General features: G+C 42.8%; 3 protein-coding genes across 6 annotated transcripts; 2 read left to right on the forward strand and 1 right to left on the reverse strand.

Annotated features, from left to right (window-relative positions):
- The first annotated feature begins 192 nt into the window (after positions 1–192).
- c4h12orf43 (chromosome 4 C12orf43 homolog) lies at positions 193–2,038 on the forward strand. Of its 2 annotated transcripts, none has more exons than XM_085909587.1 (6): positions 193–349; positions 569–596; positions 777–875; positions 955–1,022; positions 1,108–1,195; positions 1,469–2,038. In XM_085909587.1, exons 1-6 carry the CDS (start codon positions 232–234, stop codon positions 1,788–1,790), a joined length of 723 nt encoding a protein of 240 aa, XP_085765713.1. In that variant the 5' UTR covers positions 193–231; the 3' UTR covers positions 1,791–2,038. The 2 variants fall into 2 exon arrangements, with proteins under 2 accessions (XP_085765713.1, XP_085765714.1); XM_085909588.1 differs by having other exon boundaries at positions 193–337.
- On the reverse strand, positions 538–6,564 carry hnf1a (HNF1 homeobox a). 2 transcript variants are annotated; one of them, XM_085909584.1, is made up of 11 exons: positions 6,013–6,564; positions 4,748–4,947; positions 4,475–4,655; positions 3,711–3,913; positions 3,448–3,590; positions 3,326–3,381; positions 3,211–3,245; positions 2,954–3,136; positions 2,776–2,888; positions 2,591–2,675; positions 538–2,313 (listed from the first exon to the last, which is right to left on the reverse strand). In XM_085909584.1, exons 1-11 carry the CDS (start codon positions 6,303–6,305, stop codon positions 2,183–2,185), a joined length of 1,623 nt encoding a protein of 540 aa, XP_085765710.1. In that variant the 5' UTR covers positions 6,306–6,564; the 3' UTR covers positions 538–2,182. The 2 variants fall into 2 exon arrangements, with proteins under 2 accessions (XP_085765710.1, XP_085765708.1); XM_085909582.1 differs by having other exon boundaries at positions 540–2,313; positions 3,211–3,352; positions 6,013–6,562.
- msi1b (musashi RNA binding protein 1b) lies at positions 5,754–25,262 on the forward strand. Of its 2 annotated transcripts, none has more exons than XM_085909586.1 (15): positions 5,754–9,649; positions 9,898–9,938; positions 10,360–10,441; positions 10,574–10,658; positions 14,983–15,024; positions 16,208–16,300; positions 18,976–19,024; positions 19,500–19,582; positions 19,657–19,774; positions 20,663–20,743; positions 22,436–22,492; positions 22,641–22,700; positions 23,270–23,403; positions 23,613–23,658; positions 23,733–25,262. In XM_085909586.1, exons 1-14 carry the CDS (start codon positions 9,591–9,593, stop codon positions 23,652–23,654), a joined length of 1,026 nt encoding a protein of 341 aa, XP_085765712.1. In that variant the 5' UTR covers positions 5,754–9,590; the 3' UTR covers positions 23,655–23,658; positions 23,733–25,262. The 2 variants fall into 2 exon arrangements, with proteins under 2 accessions (XP_085765712.1, XP_085765711.1); XM_085909585.1 differs by having other exon boundaries at positions 5,755–9,649; positions 23,249–23,403.
- Positions 25,263–25,841: the final 579 nt, after the last annotated feature.

Raw genomic sequence — 25,841 nt, forward strand, 5'->3', positions numbered from 1 at the left:
ACGAATTCCTGATCGGTGATATAAACAAGAATGACTGTGTAACTCAACACAATTTTCGTGTAATGACGTCAAAACTATAATTGCAATTTTATTGATCTGAGTTTTTAAACCGTCTGCATTTTATTCATAATTTTGCATACATAACAGTATGACGGTTTATTTTCGGCTCTCTTAAACTACGTTACCCACAATTCCATAGAGCAAACAGGAAACACTTTGACACGTGTTGTCATGGCGGGCAATACCCTAAAGATGGTGAGTTCACCCATTGACACCAGTAGCAGCGACGACGAAGCGCTCAAACGATGTCAAGAAGCAGTTTGGGATCCATCAAAAAGTGGGACAAGTGGTAATCTCTTATTTTTGTTTCATCGTGATGTCAATATAAACGTTTAACAGATTCCAACGCGACAGCTTCAAGATCTCCTTGCCTACTTGAAATTGATTTCAAGCAACACGGATGAAAATGTTGTTGCGATTCATAATAAAAGGAACGTCATTGTTTGTGTTTCTAAACGAAATGCAAATTTCTCGGCTCGCTCATCTGCTTGTGTCTGTCTATTTCTAGGAAATGGCAATGCAAAACATTCAAAACGGTAAGTTAATCATAAAACCTGTGCTCCTTCATGTTTAATGACTCACTTTCCCCAATCTGAATATATTACGGTACATAAACAATTATAAGCAATGGAAACTGGCTTTGTACGATATACGATGCATAATTGAAGTTGCAATTTATACGTTATAATGACTATTATAATGCTGTGGGTGGGAAGCATTGTAGTTGCTGAGCATAAACACGATGGCAACGAGCTCCAAGTCACCCAGGGGTTTCAAAATCATGTCGCCAAAAAGTTGGGACAATTTCTTGACAGGTAAAGTAAACGTTCTTATTTCTCTCATCTTTTAATCAGTATAGTATGATTAAAATTTTAATCCACATATTTGATTTAGTCGTTTGACAGAAATCCAGATTGACATATCAACCTGTAAGACACCAGAAAAATGTGAAGATGATGACGGTAAACTTCTGCAACTCTTATCATTCTTGCATGCATTCTATGAATTCTGTATGTTTTTTTTTTAAATGTAATATTTTTCTTTCAGGATTTATTTTGTTCTCCACATCAGTCCCAGGACAGCCATCTGACGACCCCCCTTCCACTGTACGACGAAGGCCTATTCCCAGCTCAAGGTTTGTATTATTACATTGTCATTATTGTTCATTTTGTTTGCAAGATATTTTGTTGTTGATGGAGCCAAGGAATAAGCAGACTGAAACTAGACTTGATCTTCAACTCAAAGTCCATTAAATATGGATATGACTAACATTTATGGATAGATATTCCTCCAAAACGACACAAATACTCAGTGTAAATGTATCACAGGAGATTTCTTGTGAGATAAGGAACGGACTGAATAAGATTTCTGCTCAATAATACAACTATTGACACTCTTTTTGATCCAGTGACAGCGATAGTGAGATGGAAACGAGGTTGAAGGAGGCCGCTGTTTCACTGGTAGATCTCTTACCCTCCTCTGAAGTTGTTTCATCACAAGCGGCAACAGCACCTCCTCAGACGGAAAATAAAAAGAACAAATCGTCTGAGACGGCTGAAGGCGATGTTGATAAAAAGAAGAAGAAAAAAAAGAGGAGGAAGACTGCTGAAGATGCTGGAAGCAAGGATGTGGACTGTGATGGATCTCCTTGCGCTCAGAACAATGGTGAGCATGCAGGCTCAAAGGAACGTCACAAACTCAAACGGAAAAAGAAACTCTCCGAATGTTGACAAATGGGACTGAAATGAAAATGCTTCTTTCTATAATGTCAGAGCATCAAAGAAACACGGTTAAGAATGTTGTCCCATGTTTGCAATTGTCAACATATAGTGTAAAATGCTGTTTAATACTATTGCTCAGTTTGTTACAAGATCTTGAGAATGTGTTTATAAAATGCATATAATATTGAGTTCACATTTTAAGTGAATGAGCAATTTCCCAAGATTATTAAAAAAAAAGTATTTAAATAAAAAAAAAATTTTTTGTTAAATGTGTTGCTTTTCTGCATTAAACAAATCATTAGAGGTTTTTTTGGGGGGGAGGGGGTCCTTTCTTCACAACCAACATTCCAAACCGCTCCTTGGTCATATCGGTGTTGGCGAGGCATTGCTCGGCCACTGCACTACTGTGCTGGAGAGACCATTTGTGCGGGAATGTAAGCGCTAATGTCTGTTGGTGAAGGGGACAGGAGATGAGACTGGTGACTGTCGGTTGTCTGGGAAGTGGAATACATCTCTGGGCTCTGGCTTGATGCTGTTGACAAATCATGACATTTGTTTTTTTCCCCCAATTTCATACATGCAATTAAGAATCAGAATAGAACATAACACTAAAAAGACAATACAAACTGCCCCGACCTTATTTTTACCATCAGCTAGTAGCAGTAGCTTGATTAGGTGAATGTAAAAACTGATCTGACCTCTTTCCCCTTGTAATAAGCCTCAAAGTTCTCCAGCTTTATTAAACACTAATCACGACGCCTCTGCTACAAACCGGAAAGTCCCGTGTCACAATTCAACCTGCTGCGTACCTGGTACAGGTGTGTGAGCCTGGAGGTGCAGAGAATTTTCCTGTAGTGAAGGATCTGTGTGCTCCTCTGGATCTGCTGTCAGAATCTACACCCCCCCCCCCCCCCCAAAAAAAAAGTGCAATTTGCAACATTCAGGGACACTGGGATCATTCAGGCCATGCTGTTGTGTATTTGAGGCAAGTCACCTGTCTGACAGATGCAAGGCTGGTTAGTGTCCCCAGACTGGTACTGTCAGTGATGACCATGGCTTGAGACAACAGACTGGACGAAGGGTACTGAGATGAATCTGTCTTGTACACTGCAATTAAAAGCACAATCACATGGCAGTTTCCTTAAACTGTGCGTGGACTGCTGCACCCTTACTGTGACTTGGTATCTGTGCCATGGTCGCCATAAATGGACTGACACCCATGTGACTCTGGAGCTGCTGTTGCATTGGCTGCTGGGCGTGAAGCTGCTGCTGGAACGAGATTGGCTGCAGAGTAGTGAAGCCGCCGCCCATGTTGTTAATGACGGGTACCGTTTGAGGTTGCGTTGAAGCTAGACCTGAGAATGAACAGAGGAGTGTTAAAAAAAAAAAAATCAAGGAAGTCATTTAACACTTTAAGGGTAGAGGTTACCAATGAGAAGTGACGACTCTCCTAGATTCATAACGCTGGGCAGAGAGGCCATGATAAGGCCTTGTGAGGATGCAGAAGAGGAGGACAAACTGTGCAGTGAGGTCAGAGTGCTTACAGGCGGCAGTGGACCTCCACTGGATACCTAAAACCAGATGGCCGGCAACATGATCGCTATGGCCGCCAATTAGTCAGCAACATGGGAGGTGGGGGGTCACAGAACACGGGACACGCTCTCACCAGTTTGGGGTGGTGGCTCTCAAGGAGTGTGTGGCTTGGCTCCAGCTGGACAGGACTGGCCACAAGACGCCCCACACTTTCCCCTCCGCTACCTCTGACTGAATTCAGGGTGTCGCATTGGATTTGATGGCTGTATTTGGCACCTGGGATAAAACAGAAAGTCACCAACCAAACACCTTTTGTCATTATTGACATGTGTATTATTAAATAAAGCACTCTAAGAAAGACTCATTTACAATCAAGGTAAAACTAGTTTATATTACTGAGCTCTGGACTTGAAGAAAGGTTGGGGTTGGAAGAAGAAACCGAGTGGCTGGTGAAAGGACCATCGAGAGCCAATTTGTGCCGGAAGGCCTCCTCTTTTCGGCGGTTGGCAAACCAGTTGTACACCCTGACCTCAGTAACCAGGTTGGAGCCCAGGCCGGCAAGCTGTGAAGGAGACACCCCCCTCTGCAAACATTCTGCCCTGGGGGAGGAAGAAACACAGAGTTGAGCGGAAGTCAAGTCCAAAATCTTTTTTCCAATAATATGCGCTCCACTAGTCGCAACATGGCGTTCTCATTAATATTTTATTCATATTGATCATGAACAAAGTGGTCAAATAAACCCGTTTTTATCCATCTCAGGAGGCGGCCAATAAAATCACAGTGTCAATTGACTCAGGTAATGATGGTCCCGGCCACGGATTTGGATACACTCCGTCTGGAGAAGTGAAGCCACCGGCAGCCATCTTACGTTGCCACTCGCTAAGCCCACCTATCTCGAATTCAGTGATTCCCCTGCCGCATTTTCACTTTATTTTTTTCTCTGCAGCGGAGAAGCCATCGTGTATGGCATACGGTTGAACCAATAAATCTGTGAAAAGCGCTACATCGAGGATCCAAAATAGCTGCCTACTGTTTTGACAAGAACATATTGCAGTTTTTGACTCGGCTTCCTTTTTAATGCCACATTGAATGTGATGATAATCTACCCTTTCACCTACAGAATACATTCATTGTATAAAAACACCACTTGTGTGTGCCACCTGTTACACTCCACCACCAATCCGTCTCTCTCCTCCTTGCTGGGATTTTTTTGTCGTTCGTAAGCGTGGAAAAGGATCTGTAAGGAAGCAGGGCCCCATTTGAATCTGTTCCTCCGTCCCCTCCTGGAGTCTTCACCTGGCTCCTCCATAGACGTGAGCCCATGTTTGGCATTGGTGAATTCTAGCAGATAACGGTTGCACACTTTTTTTTTTATTTGCACTCTCAGAGAATTTGAAATGAGATATTATGGCTCCAGCTGCTTGTGTACTCACGCTGGCTGATTTCACACTGCTTCTTGACGTACCAACTGTACAATGCAGCTCTCTTCTGGTTCTTCATCGGCGTGCCTTTGTTGAGATGCTGGGAGAGGTGCGACTGATTGAGGCCTGTGGACTCTACCACTTCTCTCTGAGGGAGATTGTGTTGCTGCATGTAGCTTTTTACCATTTTTGCAACATGCCACGGGTCCTCCCTGTTGGAATCAGGCATACGTCACATGCACTAAAACTATTTACACTTGCAATCACACCCTCATTTGGAGTCTTTGATCAAACTGAATAATGTGGATGTTTTTGTAGAAAGAAACCCACGCAAGCACACAAAGAACACGCAAACTTACACTAACGCCACACAGGAAGGGCTGATTTTTTTTTTTTTCAATCCCTTTTTCTATGCAGCGCTTGTTTGGATTGTGATTTGTAAATATAGCTGAGTTTTACCTGACATTTTCTTATATGCTTTACCCAAATCTGAAATATTTCGGCAGGCTGTTTTCTATTTTATGAATATTGAGGATCTATACTGTAGACTTAAAGAGAAAGAAGATAATTCTTGCAACAGCTGTCAGATGTGATCACAAGTAGTCCAGGAGCATTATTGACAGAGAGAGATAAACCAAAGCACACATGAGCAAAGTCCAATTGCTTCACGTCGGCAACAAAAACGGCTTAAACATACCAGGCATGGTAAGCCTTATTTTAAAGTTGCTCAAATTAAATCAGTAATAAATGAAAAATGTACAAGTAGCACAAATATGAGTGGTTCTATAATAATGGTTCATTCGGTTTGAAGACAATATTATCCTTTATACAGTATTGGGGGATTTTTTTTTTTTTAAATCAACAATTCCATCTTGAAATATTGTTGAATTCAATATTTCAAGCAGACAACATACGAGAAATTAGTTATTCAAATGTGGCGATAGCTCACATTTCGCAATGCAAACATTGACTCAGGTCCAGCCCTTTTCCATTTATCTTCACCTACATATGTGAGTAGCTTATTTATTAAGAAATGTTCACAGAATAATGATGGGGTGGGTAATTAGTAACTAGCAAAGGAGGAACCCTCTTTAAATTGGCTTCAGCCGTCAGAGTGACACAGATGGGCAGGAGAAGGAGGGAGCATTTGGGAAGAGAGTGGAACCGAGCTTGGGAGGTGTCCCTCAATGAATATTTGTTCTCAGCTAGAAAAGCGCCATCAAGACATTTTGCGACTCTTTGGGAGCAAACAACTCTGTGTGCTGAAATCTACTTACTGCAGGAGCCGCTCCACTTCAGTCCTCAGTTTGGCTGCCTCCTCAGGAGGAAGCTTCTCCAAATCACGGTATATGGGTGGATTTTCCATTTCTCCCTCCTCGGAGCTGTCCTCGTCCCCCCTCTCACCCTTGTCAGTTCCGTTCACCCTGTCCCGTTCCAGTTCCCCCATTGCGTGGATCAAGACGTCTCGAGACAGGCCCGATTCCAGCAAGGCCCAGAGCAGCTGTTCCTGAAGGGCCGTCAGACGGCTGGACCTCGCCACGGCTGCCCCGGCCCTTTCCTCACCCTCCATTACTCTGATGCCTTACCTGCTGTGGCTTTGCAAACAAACTCTCTGCTCTCGTGCTGCTTACACACTGCAGAGTTTTGCCATATGGGCAAAGATAGGCGTCATCTTATCTTCAGTTAAGAAAAAAAAGTCTCCGCTTCTTTCTTTTTCTTGATATTTGTCTCCCTCTCGGTTAAGCCGCCTGGTTTTAGCTCCCCACCTGCTGTTTAGCTTTCAAAGGTCAATTTTCTTTTTTTTTTAACCTTCTTCCTCTTCACCGCCCCCCCCCCCCCTGCCTTGAACTTTGTCCCCTCTCCCTCATTCCCCAACGGTGACTAAAGTGCACTTTAACAAACAATTAGTCCAAAGGAAAATAAGCAACAATGATACAGTCTCCATTTGAAGCGGCAGCAGATTCCCTCTCAATGTAACAAAGTGATGTGGAAACTCCGTACTAATACAAATAAAGGCACAACTATGTAACCACACAGGGCCTTTATCCCATTTTTAAGATATGAATATTGAAAACTATGGGTAGTTGTGGGATAGGTTTCCATGTTGCAGTTTGAAAACATTTGAGACAGCAAATTTAATCCCTCCCGGTCGTCACTAGAGGGCCGTATTGAGCCGCCCATGCGTCAAATATTCCTGGAAGTTTAGCGCGTCATCATCATTTTAATAACGTTTTCACATATAGTTGTGCTGATCCGACACCTTGTCAGGATTAGTAATTTGTGTACCATTAATTCTTTAAAAAAAACATCAGCGATAAGGCTAAACACTTTTATAATAGTTGTCATGATATTCAAATTAAAATACTGTATAAGGTATTTCAAAATACAGTAGCACAAAAAGCTGGCTTTCTTTCAGTCATTGTTGACATTCCCTAAAAATTCCAAGATTTCACAAATGTAGCCACGACTTGTAAGAGCACATGGAACAATAACATTGCTTTTGCTAACAATTTCCTTCATTTTATAATCCAAGTTATAATCTGAGTTTTTTTGGGCAATTTAATAACATAAGTAATATTATACATTTACTGATATTTTTTGGGCAATTTAATAACATAAGTAATATATTTGATATTTGATATATCTGATATTTGACCATGTCAATAAATGATTGTAAACACTCGTCACATATTTTACCCTCTACTCAATGTTATACTTTCCGCAATGCTAATGCCATTGATACCCCCACACTTCCTTGTCACTTTTTTTCCCCCCCGAAACAATCTTAAAAAGCATGGAGCTTCTCAAGCTCACCCTTCTTTTTGTGTTTGACTTGGCAATGAGATTCCTCCTTTCGTTGTAGACTTTCTCACTTTCTTGCCAAATCTAATGATGTGATTTGCAAACTCAAGATTTTGTCATCTTTGGGCTCATCAGTCTGCCAAAGAAAGTGTACAAGTCAAAACCAGCGTGGAATAAAAGTAGGGCAAATGGAACGAGAGAATGCCTTTGAGACTTAACCAAATGCTTCTTGTTCTTTCAGTGTGAAACACTCACTTTCTCTTCTTCGATCACCTTATACCATTCTCAGGTTCTGCCCATCAGCACCTTTTTGTGTGGAGCTTCTGTTACCCCGCCCCAGCCTTGGGGAAAAATGGCATTATACTGTATTTGGATTGGTCTCTCTATCTTTCTGAGGCATGCCACTGACCTGCAATTAAGTCCCGTTGTTTCTTGACAGAGCAAATTCTCCCGTGCGCATGCTGCGTTTCTCGAGATTGGCCACACGTATATGATCTTGCATTTTCCCTCCCCAGCGAGCCAAAAGCAGTGCTGATTGGTAATGAGATGCAATTCACACTGTCCATCTCTCAATTAGTGAGACTTTACAGGCTGCTTCTGTGTAATCACTACTAGCTCTCTGTCTCCACATCCTCTTAGACCAACACCCCCCCCCCCCCCCCCCCAGCACACCCCACTATTCAACCCCATTGATCATGCATGCAGAAATTTAACCATCCCTTCATTCATGTCCAAATAGCCCTTGTCCCACTTCCAGTGCTTCATCTGCTGTGAAGGGCAGGCAAGTTAGCAAAATGGGCACTGTGCACTATAGCAAGACCATAAAACAAAATCTCTGCTTGCACAACCTTTATTATACACTTTATGACTGCTAAAGAAGCTATATGCTATAGCTATATGCAAATGCACTCTCAAGGCAGATTTTTTTTTTTTTTGCATGCACCTTACATCTTGCAAGTCAAAGCTGCCATTGTCTTTGTGCGAATTACTTTGGCTATTGATTGGTCTTAACATTGGTTACCGGGTCACATGTTGAAGCAGTGTTGAGAAGATTAGCTGGAGCTGGCTTTGGCACTAATTAAATACTTAAAGTCCAGCAGTGAATGAGAACAGCACACAGGGCTCCTGTTAGAGAACACTGAATCAGCTGGTTGGGAATATTTGGGGAGTATTAAAACTTAAAACCTGAGGTTGCCTGAAATCTTAAAATGTTTGCTTTCCAGAAGTATACTTAAAAAGCAGCCTCTTGATGTGCTCAAACTGAAGTGCTTGACTCGAATTGGAGTTCTTTGAATACCTGATTAGTGAGCCTGAACTGTCAACAACCCAAAGCAACCTTCGATGGGCTTCTGTTTTTTTCTTCTTTTTAAATATAAAAACAGCTTAATCTTGATTTTTTTGTTGACTCACTTGACTGGATGTGATGTAAAAAGCCAGTTTGCTGTCCATTCAAGATTCTCAAGGCCTTGCATGGGCAGACATCACAGAACACTGACTGACTGACTGAATCAATGAAATCTAATGTTATCCATATACCGTAAACTATTGAAAGCAGCCCATGCAGCCACGAGAGACGCTCCAAAATGAAGACCAGAGATAAATATGAGAATTTAATGAGTAAATTACAGACGTAGGCCTGAACTTCTGACAAAGAAAGCCATGCAGACCCTGGCAGCTCACCGATGAAATCACACCAACTTAGTTCCATTTCGATATTGTCTTCAAACGCAATCTATAACGCGTTCATCTTATTTTACAAGTTCTCACCGGAAGCGGCTTCCTCGCTCACAGTGGCTTTGCCCCCGCGGTGGCGCCGCGTCCCTTGGCGGAGGGATGAGGGAGAGACAGCAGCGTGGACGGAGTAGAGGACGAGGACGAGGAGGTGGAGTCTGTCCCAGCCCGCATCTGGCCCGCTCCCCTCTGACACCAAGGGCCAAACCCGCCCTGAGCCTCTCACTCACTGACCGTCTGTTCCCCCGCACGCCTCGGCCCCGGACACCCTCGGCTCAGCACCAGCACCAGCACCCGCACCCGCACACGACCAGGACACGGAATGGACACGGAAGGGAGCCAGAGCACCCTGTCCACCACGGACTCCGCTCACGACCCCTGGTAAGTCAAAAAAGAAAACTTTTTTTCCCCCCCCTCCTTCGCACATGTTTTGTGGAACAAGCCTTGCATTCTGCGGGGAGGCTGAGTGAGGAGCGCACACCTCCACACTGGCAGCCTTCATGTACTGATCATACACCGAGCTCCAGTTTCATCAGCAACTTTGTTTGTTTGTGCTGTGCGAGTACACAAATATTCACTTTACTCAATCCCACTGCATGCTTTTGAAATGATTCTTTTTCTTTTCACAGCAAAATGTTCATAGGTGGACTCAGCTGGCAAACAACACAAGGTACATCTTTGAAAATGTGTTCAATACTCTGTATGAATTAAGGCAAAGAAGCATAAACTGGTTGGAAATCTGCATTTTTGTAAAAAAAATCCCAAAAAAAATCCACTTGCTAATGCTGAATTTGTTTATTTTCGTTTTTCCCTTGGACTTGAATGAATGTACCCTTTCAGAACTTTGATTCTTGTATGATCCTCAATGTTGGTTTAAAGTGTGGTGAAAATTAGTTATTTCTAATTGAGCTGTTTATTATTATTATTATTATTATTATTTTTTAAATGTGTCCAGGAGTCTTGCTGGTAATTTTAACTTAATCCTTTTTAATCCCTGGTTACTTTTGTTTGATGAAAACTACAAATTCATCTCATATTTCCTTCTACCATTCTCCACTAATGTGTCCCCTTGTTGTTGCTTTGTGTCCCAGAGGGTCTGAAGGAGTACTTTTGCAAGTACGGCGAGGTGAAGGAGTGTATGGTGATGCGAGATCCGATTACTAAGCGCTCGAGGTGAGCTTGGCGTCTGCTCTGAAAGTTTATCTGTCCTCCGTGATTCCTCACCGCTCATAACATATCATTACGCGGCGACATAGTTTTCACTGTCATTAATACCGTCCCCCCCCTCCTCGCCGATGTCCGCAGAGGCTTTGGATTTGTCACCTTCGTGGATCAGGCTGGCGTGGACAAAGTTTTGGCCCAAACCAGGCATGAGTTGGATTCTAAAACAGTGAGTTCTCTGTCTTTACTGGCTAATCTCATTGGCCGCTCCTTGATTCATGGATTTTCTAAGACTAGTACATTTGGTTACCTACGGGTTGATATTCTCAATGTTCATTGCGAACGACTGCCGCCGTTCCTCTGATTTGGATGCTTTGCATGACAAAGTGACAGCGGAGACACTTGGGACAATCTCTTTGCTTTCTGCCAAACATTCAGCAAAATGTCAGCCGGTGTCAATTTCCATAGAAACAAGGGGAGTTTGAGCTGCTTGACTTCCCCCTTTGCCATTCTTGGATTTGCTTCTCCGGAGAGGGAAGCAAACTTTTCTTCTCTGTCTGCCTTTTCTTTTCTGTCCCAAGGGGTGAAAATGACCTCCAGAATAAAAGTTTCTCAGCAGAACGGGCAAATGCAACCTGAGACCACCAAGGTGTGACGGTTGCACCAAATAAACTTCTTGTAACACTTCCAAAGTGATAAAGTTGTGACAGGTTATTCCACCTGCACAACCCTAATATGTTGGGATGTTTTAATCGCGCATGAGAGTGTATGTGTGCGTCAGTGATGAATGTGGCCCTGTTTGGGAACAATGTGACTCCGTTGGTCGCCATAGGGACCACTCCTCCCACCTCTCTCTCTCTCTCTCGTCAGTGGGAGTGGTGATGGCGGCGGCGGGTTAGTCGCTGTATTGAAATAAGGATAGCACATTTTTTCGTCTTTGTGCGCTGAGCGACGCACCGACTCAATATAACCGAGGCAGTGGGGAAAGAAATTGAAGAGAAAAAAGTTGCACCGGACACTTCAAGACACAGGGATGAATTAAAGTGGCTTTTTTTTTTTTTTTTATTGGCTATCTGTGCGGCTCTTTAGCGTCACTTGCAAGGGACAAGGTCTGTGACACTTTGTGCCACGGTGGTTGGACGCCACTAAATCGCCATGGGGTTGGTTTCCATAGTGACCCCCCCCCCTGCTTCCCCACACTTGAAGAATGGCTCTGTCACAAAAGAAAAAGAGGCCGATAACAATGCACATCATTTACAATTATTTCTTGGCTTCCGCAAGACAGTATAAACAGGCACAGTCAAGGTGAGTGAAGGTCATTGAGTCCCGCTGCCTCACGATAAGCACATTACACAAAGACGATGACTCCATTTTCTTTTTCCAAATCTTCAACTTGACACTGTTAATGCTGCTTAGCTTCGTTGGTTGTGGGGGGGTGGGTTTAACTTGGCAAGAATTCTAGACCAGCCGAAGAGGATGGATGGCGACTGGAGGAGGACTTTTCTGGAGGCCGCTCCCCCCCCTCGATGCACACAGGTTATCCTGTTAGCGAGGGGAGAGAAAAGGTTCTCCAGTGGCAACAGAAAGAATGCGACATGCTGTGACCGACTAAATCGCTCGGGCGCTGCCGGCATGAGCGGACCTTTGCGCAGACAGCGGTGAGGCTGCCGAGCAAATACACAATTTATTGCTGCTCTTCGTGCTGCGGAGCAGATAGTGGCAAGTGAAATACTGAGATGGCGTAACCAGATCGTGGCCCTCAGCTTCCTGACCATCTCTAAACTGGGTTTCTCCCATACTAACTGCACATTTGTTGAGCAAAGTTTCCAGTCACGCCACTCTCTTTGAGGTCCTGTTAACTATTTCAGTGCCACAGAAACACAACGGGGCGGGCGGGTAGTGATGGTGGTGGGGGGGGGGGGTCGACCCTTGTCTGCGATTAGTGTGGCTCTCCTAACTAATAGGATTGGAGTCAACAGGCTTGTGTTGGTCCTCGAGAGATTTTGCGAGCTGCCCAATCGGTGTGCTGCGAGGAGTGTGTTCCTGTGTCCAGGCCAACTGTTGCGCACTGTAGCTGGGATGTACAGTCGGTAGAAAAAGTACCCCAAGTTCAAATGCCAAATATTTGTGGTATACAAAAATAAGACCAGAATGAATATTTTTTTTAAATGCTTGCCACTATTATTGAGATCAAAAACCCACGTAAAAATATAATAAATAGAGGGTGGAAGTAACAATAAACAACCAAGATAATATGTGTAAACACCTTGTTAGAAGTGAAGATGAGGCTATGTTTAGAAGGTGTCAATCACATTCAACTCATGTTAAATTGTATTCAGCACACAGCTGCCACCATTCAATGTGCCTCCAAACAAAAGTCAGATCTTCTGGTAGAACAGTGCAAGTCATGGTTTGCAGTGGTTCTTCTACTTTAGTATATCACATAACCTGGCGTTTCAATGAAGGTGTGTAGACTTTTTATATCCACTTTAAATGGCAAGGGGATTGCTCACATTTCCTAACCCTCTCTTGCAATTATGTCCAGCTTCACCTCCATTACTTTGCAGTAAGGTTTGGTTCTCTCCTTTCATGAGGCTTCGAGCTGCATGCCTGCAATGTATGAGATGGAAAATGTGCTAATTTGGACTTTTTTTTTTAACCCCCCCCATGTTGCATTCATCTCTCAGCACTTTTCTCCACCACACAAAAATCACTTTCATTAATACAGTCATTGTTTAATGCCCACTATTTCCTTCCCGCTCATGTGCTGTGTGCTGCCCTGTTTGATTTTGTTTGTTTGTGTGTCTGTTTTTGAATGTGCACAGGAGTGTTGGCCATCAGGAGGGTTGGTGACCGGAGGTGACTATCAGAGTAGTCTAGCCACTATAGAAACTAAACAGTAGACTCTGCATCTGATCCTCCAGTCTTAGCCTTTTAGTCTTCTCACTCTTTAGAAGCGAAACCAAAGCCTGTGGCTATCTCGACTCGTATTCAAGTAGAAACACGATGTCGTCCTCATTCTGGTAAACGCATGTGATTTACCATAGAGGCTCTAGCTGTCTACCGTACTGTAGTTTAACTTTACCCTCTCATGGTCGCAAACTAATCTTAGCGCTGTACCGCCTCACCATCTGTTAGTGGAACGGCGGTTCAGTGTGGAGTAGTCTAGTTTGATTTCTACTTCAATTAGCAGCAGCGTAGACTTCGAGTAAATTAAACCTGTCTATATTGACATTCTCGTGGCCTGGTGTGATGCTCTCCCTAACATTGAGAAATAAATATATAGACAAATAAATGAAGAAATACATAAGTGGACTCGGGAAGTACAAAGCAGAGCAACGTGGGGAATGGCAGATGCTCACAACAAAGCGCCGCGTGGCCCCGTAGACGAGTTCGATGCCGTGCGTTGTTTTCGTCACCGACGGAAGGAGCCAAAAACAAACTAACACAAACAAACAAACTGTGGTGGATCAACTGTCGCTGTGGTGTGATTGACAGCTCCCTCTCCTCTGTCCTGTCTTCCTCAACCTGGCCACCGCTCGCTCTCGCTCTCTCTCTCTGTCTGACACACTTCCCCCGATTCCTCTCAGGCTCTCCTCACAGAGGTTAGGTGGGTTTGTGATTGTGGTACCCGTGTGAGATTCCAGGAGCTCACATGTCACATGGTGGTGACGAGAGAGGCTGGGGTTCACTGGACATTCCCAGGCATTCCACCTGAGCGCCACAACACATACAATCTAAATCTTAGGTTCACTCACAGTATTCAAAATTTTAACATTATGTGTGACTTTTTCGAACATATCAGGAGGCATCCCAAACAATTAGATTGAAAATAAAATAAAAATTTGGGTTTGAATTTGTTACATTTAAAATCCTCACACTGTACTTTATCATTGTGGTCTTATTGCTTATTTTATCAAAAAAAACAGCATTGGAATTGTAAATTGTGAAAATTGCTTTGTCGTTTTTTTTTTTTTTTTTTTGCTAAAGTTAATTAGCATCAATAGCTTTTGATTTCTGTTAGAAACAGGCCTCCAATTGTCTGTTGCATATAGCCAATCAGTGACATTGTACTTGAAACAAGATGGAAAGATAGAAAAGACTATTCTGCTTTGCTAGTAATGTTTTCCCACTCTGTTTTTGTCATTTAAATTGTGTGATGTATTCTTATACAACCTACCCAGTGGCAGTGCTTTACCACGAGACCGTTAGCACAAAAGTACTATTCAAGAACTGTGTCTGAGCATGATAAGCAGAATCGATAATCTGATTAATTTCCATCGCATGGGTTATCTTCTATCTAGTAAAAAGGCTGAACACAGGGAAAGAACTTCCCCGCATGGCTTTGTTCACAAACAATCACCGATTAACGAATAGGTATTTGTTGAATTGGTCATTTCTATGACATACTGAAAGGTGATCAAGTTTGATGAAACGACATGGAGCTTGACTAGAGATGGTGCATGTTTGTGCACCCAGCAGCCTTTCAAGCGCACCTCACGACACATCACGTCACTTAACACACCTCTCTGTCTCTGTATTATCTTCTATAGATTGATCCTAAAGTCGCGTTCCCCCGGAGAGCTCAGCCTAAGGTGAGTTATATTAAATGTAATATTGGTAATTGGTCATTTTCTGGGTTATAGCTTTCAAATCTAATGAATGTTTTAAATGTGAACCATTGTGTGATTGTTCATTAATTAAGTCTCAAAACTTTACTTGTTACTAATAGCAACTGAAAGTACATTACGCCTCGTCTTGGCCATTTTGGGGTGTGTCGAGTTTACGTATGACCAGGTGAAGAATAACCAAATGGACCTAGCTAGCTTTGCTACATGTGGTTAAAATAAATCAACATAAAAAAGTACAAAAAGGTCTTTCATGAAGTGTGATAGCATTTTCCCCAAAGCAAAAACCTGCACAATTGGAGGAATGTGTATAAATTACATCATATATAAACCAGATATGTTGAATCATACTAATCTATCTATCTCAGGAAGTTAAATCATTTTTAAATAAGATTGCCGAAATACCTGATACAATGCTACATGCACTTGTTGTCATGCAGACTGTGTGACTTAATGCTATCAGGATCTTGTAATGAAGCTCAGACGTGAGAACATGCTGTCTGGTGTCATAGCTGTAAATCTGCCTGATCTCTTTTCTTACTGAGTACCAACAGAAATGCATCCAGGCAACCAACTTCTCCTCAGAAGTCATTACAATCTCTATTTAACATTTTCTTTCTTTTCATCTTTTTTTTTTTTTTAATGATACACAAAAACAACAGATAATTTGGTGACATGCTGCTTGTCCTGCCTGCTGTGAACAATCCTGTTAGAAAAGCCCAAAATAGTTACAGGTGTTAAGTGCAGGCTGTACCCAAGCAGGCCTTTGTGTCACACAAAGTGGCTTCTAAATTAAATCAGCACACATACAAAGTGATGTAACGGATGAGCATGTGAGATGTGAGGCCGAAACATTCTCATATCCTCCTACCAAAAAGAAAAATCCTTTATTTGTGCTGTTTTTGAATATGTATTTGTTTGTTTATCAATGTCTATATTTCAATATTTAAATGTAATTCTGTTTCTTTTTGTAGAATATAATCCTTATTAGGGGTGTTGGAGCAACAGCAATATGTGTAATAAAAAATAAAAAAGGCATCATGATAAATGTTTTTCACAAATATATTTTGTTAATGGAATTGACCTTGGTGATGTTGTATGGAACACCCAAAATTGACTGTCGTGAATTCTTGTTTTAATTGCTTAACAGTTAGTGACTCGCACCAAGAAGATCTTTGTGGGGGGCCTGTCGGTGAACACCACCATAGAAGATGTCAAGCAGTACTTTGACCAGTTTGGGAAGGTGAGTGAGCGATTGTTGGAATGCCGTGGCAGCATCGATCGATGCGTCGAGGTGCACAAAGTAATCCTGATCCAAATCGCTTTTTTTATTCACAATGACCAATTATCACAAATTGATTCACCAGAGAAAACAGACGAGTGCTCGGAAGCAAAGGAGTTACTGTGAAGAGGAAGGCGAAAACGTGGGGACAGATTGGAGAGGGTAGCTGGGGAAAACTAAAGAGGCCGAGGGGCAGCAGGCAAAGTTGGGGGGGGGGGGGGGGGGGTACTTGAAGAGTGCAAAGGGGAGGAGGCGGTGGGTGAAAAAGTTTTGTGGCGAGTGTATGGTGATGGTGAGGAAGGAGGAGGGATTATCAGAATCTGAATTAATCTGATGTAACAGCTGCTCCTACCCACAACCCCCTCCTGACCCGTTACCGTGGTGACCTGGCTTGCCCATTGTCCCTAAGTAATTCTGTGGGTAAGGGGGTTTTGTTCTGAAGGAGGAGGGACGAGGTGGTGTTAGGGGGTGTTTGCATGGGCCTGTGTGTTTGGTGGGGGTCAACTCCAGTTTAGAAATTATTTTTACAAACTTGACTAATTTGCCAAAAGTTCCAAACATATCCGCTAAATGTTTGACCTGAGGTCGTCGGCAACGTCTTGGTCCATTTTCATACATTTTCATATATTTCCACGCAGAGTTTTTTGTTTTTTTTTAAGAGGCATTGCGCGGAGAATAGACGACGGGCCCACAAAGGCTCCAACGAGAGAGGGAGGGCTTGATTGAGAGAGCTTGGTGGAGGCGTAAGAGAGGGAAATGGGGCAAAGATGGGGTGTGGGGGAGATTTACAAAAACCCCTCCACAAAGACAGGCAAATATTTTGTTAATTTGCTCCAGGAGATTCCCGCCATTCAAGAACTTTCCTCATGAATTTGAAGCAACTTTTTACCAAGTAACAGGTGGACACAAATCTTTGCAACTTTTTCAAAGTCAAACCTGTCTGCCATCCATCGTACCTCCAACAGGGTGTCACATTATTTTCGGTGCCAAAGGTACGGCCTCCCGGTTCCCCGAGCTCCCATCTCAATCATAGCAGCTAGATGAATTTTGCCGAGAGAGATATCGAGGGATGGCCGGTGAAATGTGGGCTCCAGCCATCCATGGAAGTTCCTGATTAGACTGCCTCACTGGACCTTTTGTGTCCCGTCATGGTGAGGACAAAGGAGTGCGGAGAGGGATGGGCAGGGGATAACAGGGAAGATGAGAGGTGGAAAAAAGGAGAAGAGGGAATATTGTCCAGTGGCACACTATTAAAGTGCTCACACTTTGAAATATTGAGCAATGATGTCCAAGTGAACACACTTTGCGGCATTAAAACTAGAGCTCGCCCGATGTTTCTCCCAGCTTTTCCTCCCTCTCTTTTGTTGACTGTGGGATCACATGTCTTCGACAAAGTGTGTCCTGGATGTCTTGACACAGATGTGAGGCACCTACCGCTAGGCTTCTCGGACGCGCAAACATGCTCGAGCCGATAAAACGAGCAGCTCTGTGTGATAGGCCAACATTTGCGTGGAGGGAAGCCATGATTTGAGGTCCGCTTTCACACTGACACTCCTCGCTCACCTTTGACCTTTCTCAAGGCAAACTGCCCTCGGGGGCCTGACGGCCACACGTACACACTCTCGCCCTCCCTCTCTCTGTTGGCATACACATTTTGTACGCGTCAATATGGATCATATCCACGTCAGCATCCAGTAGACTTATTATAGATTAAGAGCAGACTCTTAATTCATTTACCAAATGTTTGTTTATGCGCAGCCTGCGATTAGAGCGAACGCACACAGGTGGATAAAGAGCCGCTCGACTTTCCCATAAGACGAAACTATGGGCGTGTGTGAATAGAATAGACACCTGTGTCTATGCTGTATAAAAGGAGGCCGGACCGGTGGGAGAGGTCAAAAGGAGAAGAGGAGAAGAAATTACGGCTGAGTGTGCCAACAAACAAAACCTCCCGGCCTCTTTGTTCTCCCTCTCCCTTTGTCTTTTTTTTTTTTTCTCCTCCCTTTCCACTTTGACCCAATCTTTTTTTTCTTTCCTCCAACTCTCTTCCAGCTCTCTCTTTCACCATATCTCCACCTGTCGCTAGTCTGCTCACTATCAACCCCCCCCCTCCCTTTCCCCACTTCTCTCATCGAGGCTCCACCTGCCTATAAAGATTCACCTTTCTACACCTTTCTTGTTTTGCTCTTTGTCTACTATCTAGCACTCCCCACTACTGCATTCATGAACCATATTTGATGTCGGCTTGGGCCCTTTCATGATCACTTTTTTTTTTTTGCACAGTTGCCAGGGGAATGTCAAACTTTAGAGGGGAGGAAGGGGCCCGATTATGTGCTCTCCGAGGGGGATTGTGAGCACTGACTTGGGGCTTTGCATGCCACCCATTATGTGCATTGGGCACATACCCAACAGGGCCTTGCTCCGGAGTAGTTCTTCATATTTTGCTTCTTCTTTCATAACCTGCCGCTTGCCTCAAGTCTCCTCCTCCCTCTTCCCTCCTCCTCTTTCTCTTTGCGTCTGTCCATCTGTTGCAGAGCTTCCCTGCAGAACTTGAGAAGGGCTGAGGTCAGGCAATATGCCGTGTGGCAGGAAAGAGAGAGCGCGTCGTGTAAAACTGTCTTGTTTGTCCCCTCCAGGTCGACGATGCCATGCTCATGTTCGACAAGACCACCAACAGACACAGAGGTGAGACGGGCTGACCTCCTCGCTCTGTTCATTCCCCACAACTCTTACCTTCCCTCTCAACCTCTTCCTCGAGTTACTACTCTTCCTCCAGTCCTTCCTGGATATCTATTGATTCACCCCCGCAACCCCTGCAGAGCTCCTTCCTGTGGGCTGAGCTTGAGGAGACAAATGGGGCTAGTCTAATTAGCCAGTCCGTTAATCAGGATCAGGATAAAGCCTCCTTAAGCGCCTCCTCCCCACCCTGGGACTGATCGATTATGACAGCCTACCTACCAGCTTCGCCCTGGCCTTCTGGCCAGGAAAGAGGAGTGGATGAGTGTGCGTGTGTGTGTGCGTGTGTGTGTGTGTTGTGTGTGTGTGTGTGTGTGTGGGGGGGGGTTAAACAGCTATTCCAACTGATGACTCTGTAGCAGTGTGCATAAAAACAGACTTTATGTGAACTGTCCCCCTCACGCACTTGCCTCGTCCTCATCAGGGTTCGGCTTTGTGACGTTTGAGAACGAGGATGTGGTGGAGAAAGTCTGTGAGATTCATTTCCACGAGATTAACAACAAAATGGTGAGAAGTTTGGATTTGTAATTTTGCATTAGCAAGTTGCCAAATTGCGGCTTTTTTTTTCTTTTTGGAAACAGGTGGAGTGCAAGAAAGCTCAACCCAAGGAAGTTATGTCCCCCACTGGCTCGGCCAGGGGGCGCTCTAGGGTGATGCCCTATGGAATGGACGCCTTCATGCTGGGGATTGGTATGCTGGGTAAGGTTCCTATTGATCAAAACAGGAAGCAACTGTTTTGTGCTATTCCTTATCAGAAAGATTGTTTTGGACAATTCAGTTCAGTGTTAGTTATATGGTACCAAATCATTATTCCAATGTTACACAGAACATTGTCATTATTTGTCCCACCTCAAATGAATGCCCCAAGTTAGGATCAGTATGATGCCATACATTTATCATAACTCTGACCCTTTCGCATTTCTTCTCTTCACACTATGGAGAACAGAAACAAAAAGTCTTAAGAATTTGTCAAGTATTCTATTGGGCAGGTTTGTTCAGTTAACCAGACACACTAATGCTACCACCTACTGTTCAGTTGTATAACTGCAAGTTTTCAATTTCCATCCAAGTTCATGGGGTATTGACAAAGAAAGAAAAAAAAAAAACTCTTACGTTTGCAGTGTGTAAATTGAAAGTATCTCCAACATTTTCCTTAATTTAATGATGTGCAAATCTTGACGACAGAAGCGGTTTTTGACGCGCAGTGTGGTGCTGATCCAATTTGGGTTTATATGGTCGAGCTAAGGTGACCGAGTGCTCAGCACATAACCTAACCTAGTTTAATCAGAGGCTGGAGATTCAAATTCGGACTTCAGCCTTTCTGTGTCGAGTTAAAATGTTCTCCTAGCAGGTTCTACCTGTCCTTAGACCCCACCACACTTTTCACTCTCGAGGGATCAACAATATAGAAGACAGATAGGTGGATTGTTTGACACAAGTGCCAGATGAGATTAGTGAGATTGTCTTTTTTTTTTTTTTTCACCACTAAACCAGCATTATGTTGCAGTGCCATGTTGTCTGATTGTGTAACGCTGTGTATTATAAGACTTATGGCCTGTAAACTGTATCCCTGATGTTTTCTTCCAGGTTATCCAAGCTTCCAGACTGCCACCTACACCAGTCGTAGCTACGCAGGCATCACCCCCGGATATACCTACCAATTCCCCGGTAAACATAATACCCACTCGCATCATTAGGCATCATGGTAATTTGATTTTCACCACTGTTAGGTGAGAAGCAGGACGGAATTAGAAAGACTTTAATTCGGCACACGCTTACCAAAGACAAAGAGTTTTTATCACTAGAACTGTTACGAAAGAAAAGCAAGAAGAATCCTACTAAATACTCAGAAGGCATTTGACAACATTTCCTTGATCAACTCCAGTGAAAATGATCAATCATATAAAAAAAAATTAATGAACGTTAATCTTTCCTTGAATGTTTTGAACTATTTTTCCTCTGCCAGTGTTGTATTTAGTCATACACATGCTGGCTGGAGGAGTTGCCATAATATGGAAGTAGTTGAGTTTCCCACAGCTGACCTTGCACATTCTTCAGCAAACTAGTTGAGCCTGTATTAACAACGCTCTTTTTTTTTTTCCTCAAAAGCTTGTCTACTCCGTACTGTGTAAGATATACAGTCACACATCGCAGGTGTCAGACCAAATCCTCCAATGGCACAGTTGATAAAGTTCTTTTCTTTTTAACAACTCTATAGTATAATTTTATACAAATTATTGACCAAGGTGTTACTTTTATGAATTATTGACCAATCTAAAGTGGTCTCAAATATGCCATTTTTAGGGGTCTCATGAAAAGTGGAAGTACAAGGATTGTGCCAGCGATATTTAAAACATGCCTGAACAGAAACAAGTTACACTGAGGGTGTAAATTGCTGCTTGTAAATATCAGGGAGTGGATTCCCATCTGCTTTGCTCACATGTGAATGTTTGTGTTAGCACTGTGTGCCGGTGTTTAGGCATGTGTTGTGCTCCCTTGCTATATCGCGCTTCATCATTCACAAACCTGCTATGAATCGTGTGGTTTTTTTTTTTTTAAGTGATCATTACAGTAAAATACATACCCACAGTGACTATACTCATGCGGAACCTGCTGTCATCCACCGCTCACACTAATACACTCACGCGGATTTGCATGCCACCCATGTCTCGCCTTTTAAAGGATACTTCACTTCAATTCATATATTATATTTGACAAATACAATTATGCTTGCATTCTTTTCCATGTTCAAATACATGTATGATGTGTTAAATGTGTTTTGATATAGTACACACATTTAAACCTTGGGAGAAGTATTTAAGAATAGTTTTTTCATGGTGTCTCTACTCTATATTTGGGATTTTGGGGGTTTGGAAAATTACCCCCATGAAGAATACGCTCTAGTCTGTTTGGCCAGTCCTTTTTTACAGCCCAAATGACTGAATTGTACTCCTGTTATGTACATTTGTGCTTATACGTTGATATACCAGGGTATAATATTTTCGATACTGGCAGTTTTTTAAAATATGAATTATGACTGAATGGAGACTGTATATATATTTTTTCTTTATTTTTGTTTGCATTTTGTATAGTAATTTCACTATTCTAAGCTGCCTTATAGTGTAATTCCCTTAAAAAAACAAAATTTATAAGCAAGTCTGATTTGTTGGTTCATGCATATTTAAAAAAAAAAAAAGTTACCATAATGTCTAATTCTAAACCATTTTTCATCTAACAAATGCCGCTTCTCTTTCCTCAAATCCTGTATTCTTTAGTTTGACGTCCACACTTCCCACTTTGTGCTTCCCTGTCAAAGGTGGCGTCTAGGACTCAAAATCACTCTTGATGTTTCTGTTTTAGAGTTCCACTTAGAGAGGACTCCCCTTCTGACTTCACCCCACCCCCCTGAACTCACAGGTTTGTCAGTCCCTCCTTTGGACTTTACAAGCGGCACGTGGCCAATTTGTCATGATACACCCCATCATCTGACACACATACTTTTAGCTATTACAATGACACACCTTATTTGTTTTAGATTTTAAATGTGGACCTTCTATGTCTTTAGCGATTCCCCTAACGGCGTATGGACCAATGGCAGCAGCGGCAGCAGCAGCAGTCGTCAGAGGTAAGATTCTGCAAAAGGTTCTTTTTTTGAAAATATAAAAAAAAAAAATCATTCCTTGATGTTTTTGTACTGTATGTCCTTTGCCTATATGTGGGGTGGGTGATTTTTTTCCCCCCCCTCATTATGTGGGGTGATTTTCTTTCCCCCCCATAAAAGCTGTGACATGGGCATGTTTACCACTGTAGTATTTCTTCACCTCTCCTTTTAACAAGACACAAAAGGCATTTGGCAACAGAGGACAATAATTCATAAAGCTTTGTAGGTGGAATTATTGTGTACAACTCAAGTTGCACAACAGACCAGGGTCTCCAATGTCATATTTTCTACTTCATAATGCGCCGGCCACACATTTAATGGGAGACAGGTCTGGAATGCGCTCGATATAAATCTCAATATAGATAATAAAATTCGCTACAATGTGAGTTCGAATTTTTGTTTGAGGGCTTAGAATGCTAAAAAAAAAAAGAAACTCAATTAAAGCAACCAGCATAGTTGAGTCAGATTCTCTCATTCGGCACGTGATTCTGATGTTGTGACGATACCTTCAGGTTCTACCCCATCTCGTACAGCTGGATTTTTGGGAACCAGCAGTCCCGGCCCGATGGCGGACCTTTATGGAACAGCTGGTCAGGAGTCGGCGGTCAGCAGTTACCTCAGTGCTGCAAGTCCTGCCCCGAGCACTGGATTCAGCCATGGTCTTGGGGTAAGTTACCACCTAATACACCATCCTACCCAAACAAACATTTAAAAAGAATTCCTTTGCATCTGTTCTCACTCTTGCTTGCATAGTTCTTCAAATTAGAGCTCATTCAACCTCACCCAACACAGAGAAGCAACATGTCATTTATTCCATCATAGTCAAATGAAGGTTTGAAAGAAGTAAAGGTGAACCTTTCGTGCTTGCTCCTACAGGGCCCTTTGATCGCCACGGCCTTCACTAACGGCTATCACTGAAAATGTGAGTTGTTATACGCGTAAAGAGGCAACATACGATACAGTGCGATTGCATGTGACAGCTTGTTTGCATTGCAGCGGAGAATCGTTGACGGACGGAGAGCTGAAGGTAGTTGGAGCTGATCTAGCCCAAGCTCTGTCCACCTCTCTTCTCGTGGTGGGGGAAGCTGACACCCCACCCCCATCTCACACACGCACATACAAGCACCCTCTTACTATGGCAACCTCAAGTCAGCCAACCCTACTGGCACCTCAGCAAAGCCAATCTTTTTGAAAAGCCAGCAAACCATAGAAAACACATACAGATGCTGTATTTTTAGTCTTACTTTTTGGGCTCATGTTTTCCCATCTTGAGCGATGGCTTTGTCTTACTAGGTTATTTGACCTCTGAACCTGAATCTCCAATTGAAAGTTACCAATTGTACTGCAAAAAATGTCACATTGAATATTAACAATTCATTTCTGATCATTTCTATTTCTTGAAAATTTGTCACGTGTACTGTATCCTTTGGTAGATTTGAACAAAATCTTGTTCTGCATTACGCAAGGAAACAGGTCATTGGTCATAATTACACGGTAGGCCTCTTTGAGCTGTACAATGTAAAATACTGTAAATATGACTTTTGTTCGGGGTTCTAAGAGGTGGGGGCAGCTACTTTTAGGGTCTGGGAGGCTTTAGAGAAGTGATTTGTTTTCTTCTTCTCTTCAGTCCTGATACGTTGGCAACTTTGACGGTTTTTAGTTTTGTGACCATCTCAATACATGTCTGTCATTGTTAGACCAACCACAAGTTTGCCTAGGCATTTCTCTTTCTGACACGTGAGTCTATTATTTCATTGGAAAGCTGCTGTGAGTTCAGCAGAGGGAGGTTGTGTCCTTGTTTCCTTTGACTTTTGGAGGAGTGGTGACAGATGCACGTAAAAAATAATGCTCCTTAGCTAGGAGAAGACAAAAAAAACATACAGTTTTCTTACTTTGTCATATTGTTGTTTAACTGTGATATTTTTAAGATGTGAATATTGTTTGTGGAAGAACATGAAGGAGTAGTCTGTGGTGCAACCGTGCACACACACAGACACAATCAAACATGCTGACGGCCGCTTCTCTCTGCTGGTTGTGTGCGTGTTATGTATTTTCCTAAACATTGACCTACTGTGTAAAATATGCACCATATGCTGTTTTTGTCTGGGGGAGGCATCAATGTTGAAAATGTGAAATTTTTTTAATTTGACTTTTTAATAATACATTAACATATTTGTCAAATTTATTGCAGTATATATATTTCTTTGAAAGGTGGCTTTTTCTTGTCACCTTGACATCCCTCACACGTATCCACTGGAGGTCACAACTAAAGCAATGTGATGGCTATTTTTCGACCAAAAGAATTGTGAACAAAGTGAATAGGATCTTGCACTGGCTGGCCAAATGGCAGAAGAACAAAGCACTCCACATTTAATAAAACATTTTCATAAACGGTGGTTTTGATCCTGTCTTCGATGAAAAAACAAACTTGTCAATACCGTTTCACAATTTCACTTTCCTGTCATGTTATTTCTTTGGAGAAAATAAAAACCTTTTTGAATTTCTTAATAAATTATTTAAAAACATTCTACATAGATTGTTGGCTATTTTTGGACATAAACCTTTGTTCTTAATGTTTAGGAACGGGTCCTTTGGGTTAGGGTACTCCCCCACTGTAAGAATAAGTCCTCTAATGATTCATGATTGCGCTTTGTTTTGTGGCAGTGACTTTTTTAAAACGCATGTCAAGGAGGTATTATTGCCTCCAGTCCCCAGCCTCGATCTTCCTGTGTCTCCCTGCTTTTAATGTCCCTGGGAATTCTGCAGCCCGTGGTGTCATTAACATTAGAAGGATGTCTTGCCTGACATAACCTGCTGGTGTAGGTGGACACTGCAAGATCGCTCACAGACGCTATGTGCAGGAATTTGGGCTGCAGCTGTCTGAAGCACCTGCATGGCGAGGCGGAGCGGAGCGGAGTGCATGCATTGCGGGAGGAGGGAGGCGCTCGTGCATTTGTCAGACACATTTTTCCACTACAAGCTATCGGTGAAAGCTGCCATTGGTAATTTCCCATTAGCAAATGAATGTACGTACTGCAGGAAAGTGGTACTCTTTTATTTTATTTGAATCGTGTTTCAAAATGCGTTTGAAAGTACAACATTGTC

The sequence above is a fragment of the Syngnathus leptorhynchus genome, chromosome 4, assembly GCF_054491065.1.
Source record: "Syngnathus leptorhynchus isolate UIUO chromosome 4, UIUO_Slep, whole genome shotgun sequence".
Taxonomy (NCBI): domain Eukaryota; kingdom Metazoa; phylum Chordata; class Actinopteri; order Syngnathiformes; family Syngnathidae; genus Syngnathus; species Syngnathus leptorhynchus.

Excerpts from the sequence above, each read along its gene's own strand:
- c4h12orf43 (XM_085909587.1), top strand. The coding sequence starts at position 232 with ATGGCGGGCAATACCCTAAAGATGGTGAGTTCACCCATTGACACCAGT. Across the intron at positions 350-568 it reads ATCAAAAAGTGGGACAAGTG|GAAATGGCAATGCAAAACAT; the intron begins GTAATCTCTTAT and ends GTCTATTTCTAG. Across the intron at positions 597-776 it reads AATGCAAAACATTCAAAACG|CATTGTAGTTGCTGAGCATA; the intron begins GTAAGTTAATCA and ends GTGGGTGGGAAG.
- hnf1a (XM_085909582.1), bottom strand. The coding sequence starts at position 6,305 with ATGGAGGGTGAGGAAAGGGCCGGGGCAGCCGTGGCGAGGTCCAGCCGT. Across the intron at positions 3,137-3,210 it reads AGAGTCGTCACTTCTCATTG|GTCTAGCTTCAACGCAACCT; the intron begins GTAACCTCTACC and ends GTTCATTCTCAG. Across the intron at positions 2,889-2,953 it reads GGCACAGATACCAAGTCACA|TGTACAAGACAGATTCATCT; the intron begins GTAAGGGTGCAG and ends TTTTAATTGCAG.
- msi1b (XM_085909585.1), top strand. The coding sequence starts at position 9,591 with ATGGACACGGAAGGGAGCCAGAGCACCCTGTCCACCACGGACTCCGCT. Across the intron at positions 20,744-22,435 it reads ATATACCTACCAATTCCCCG|AGTTCCACTTAGAGAGGACT; the intron begins GTAAACATAATA and ends TTTCTGTTTTAG. Across the intron at positions 22,701-23,248 it reads AGCAGCAGCAGTCGTCAGAG|GTTCTACCCCATCTCGTACA; the intron begins GTAAGATTCTGC and ends CGATACCTTCAG.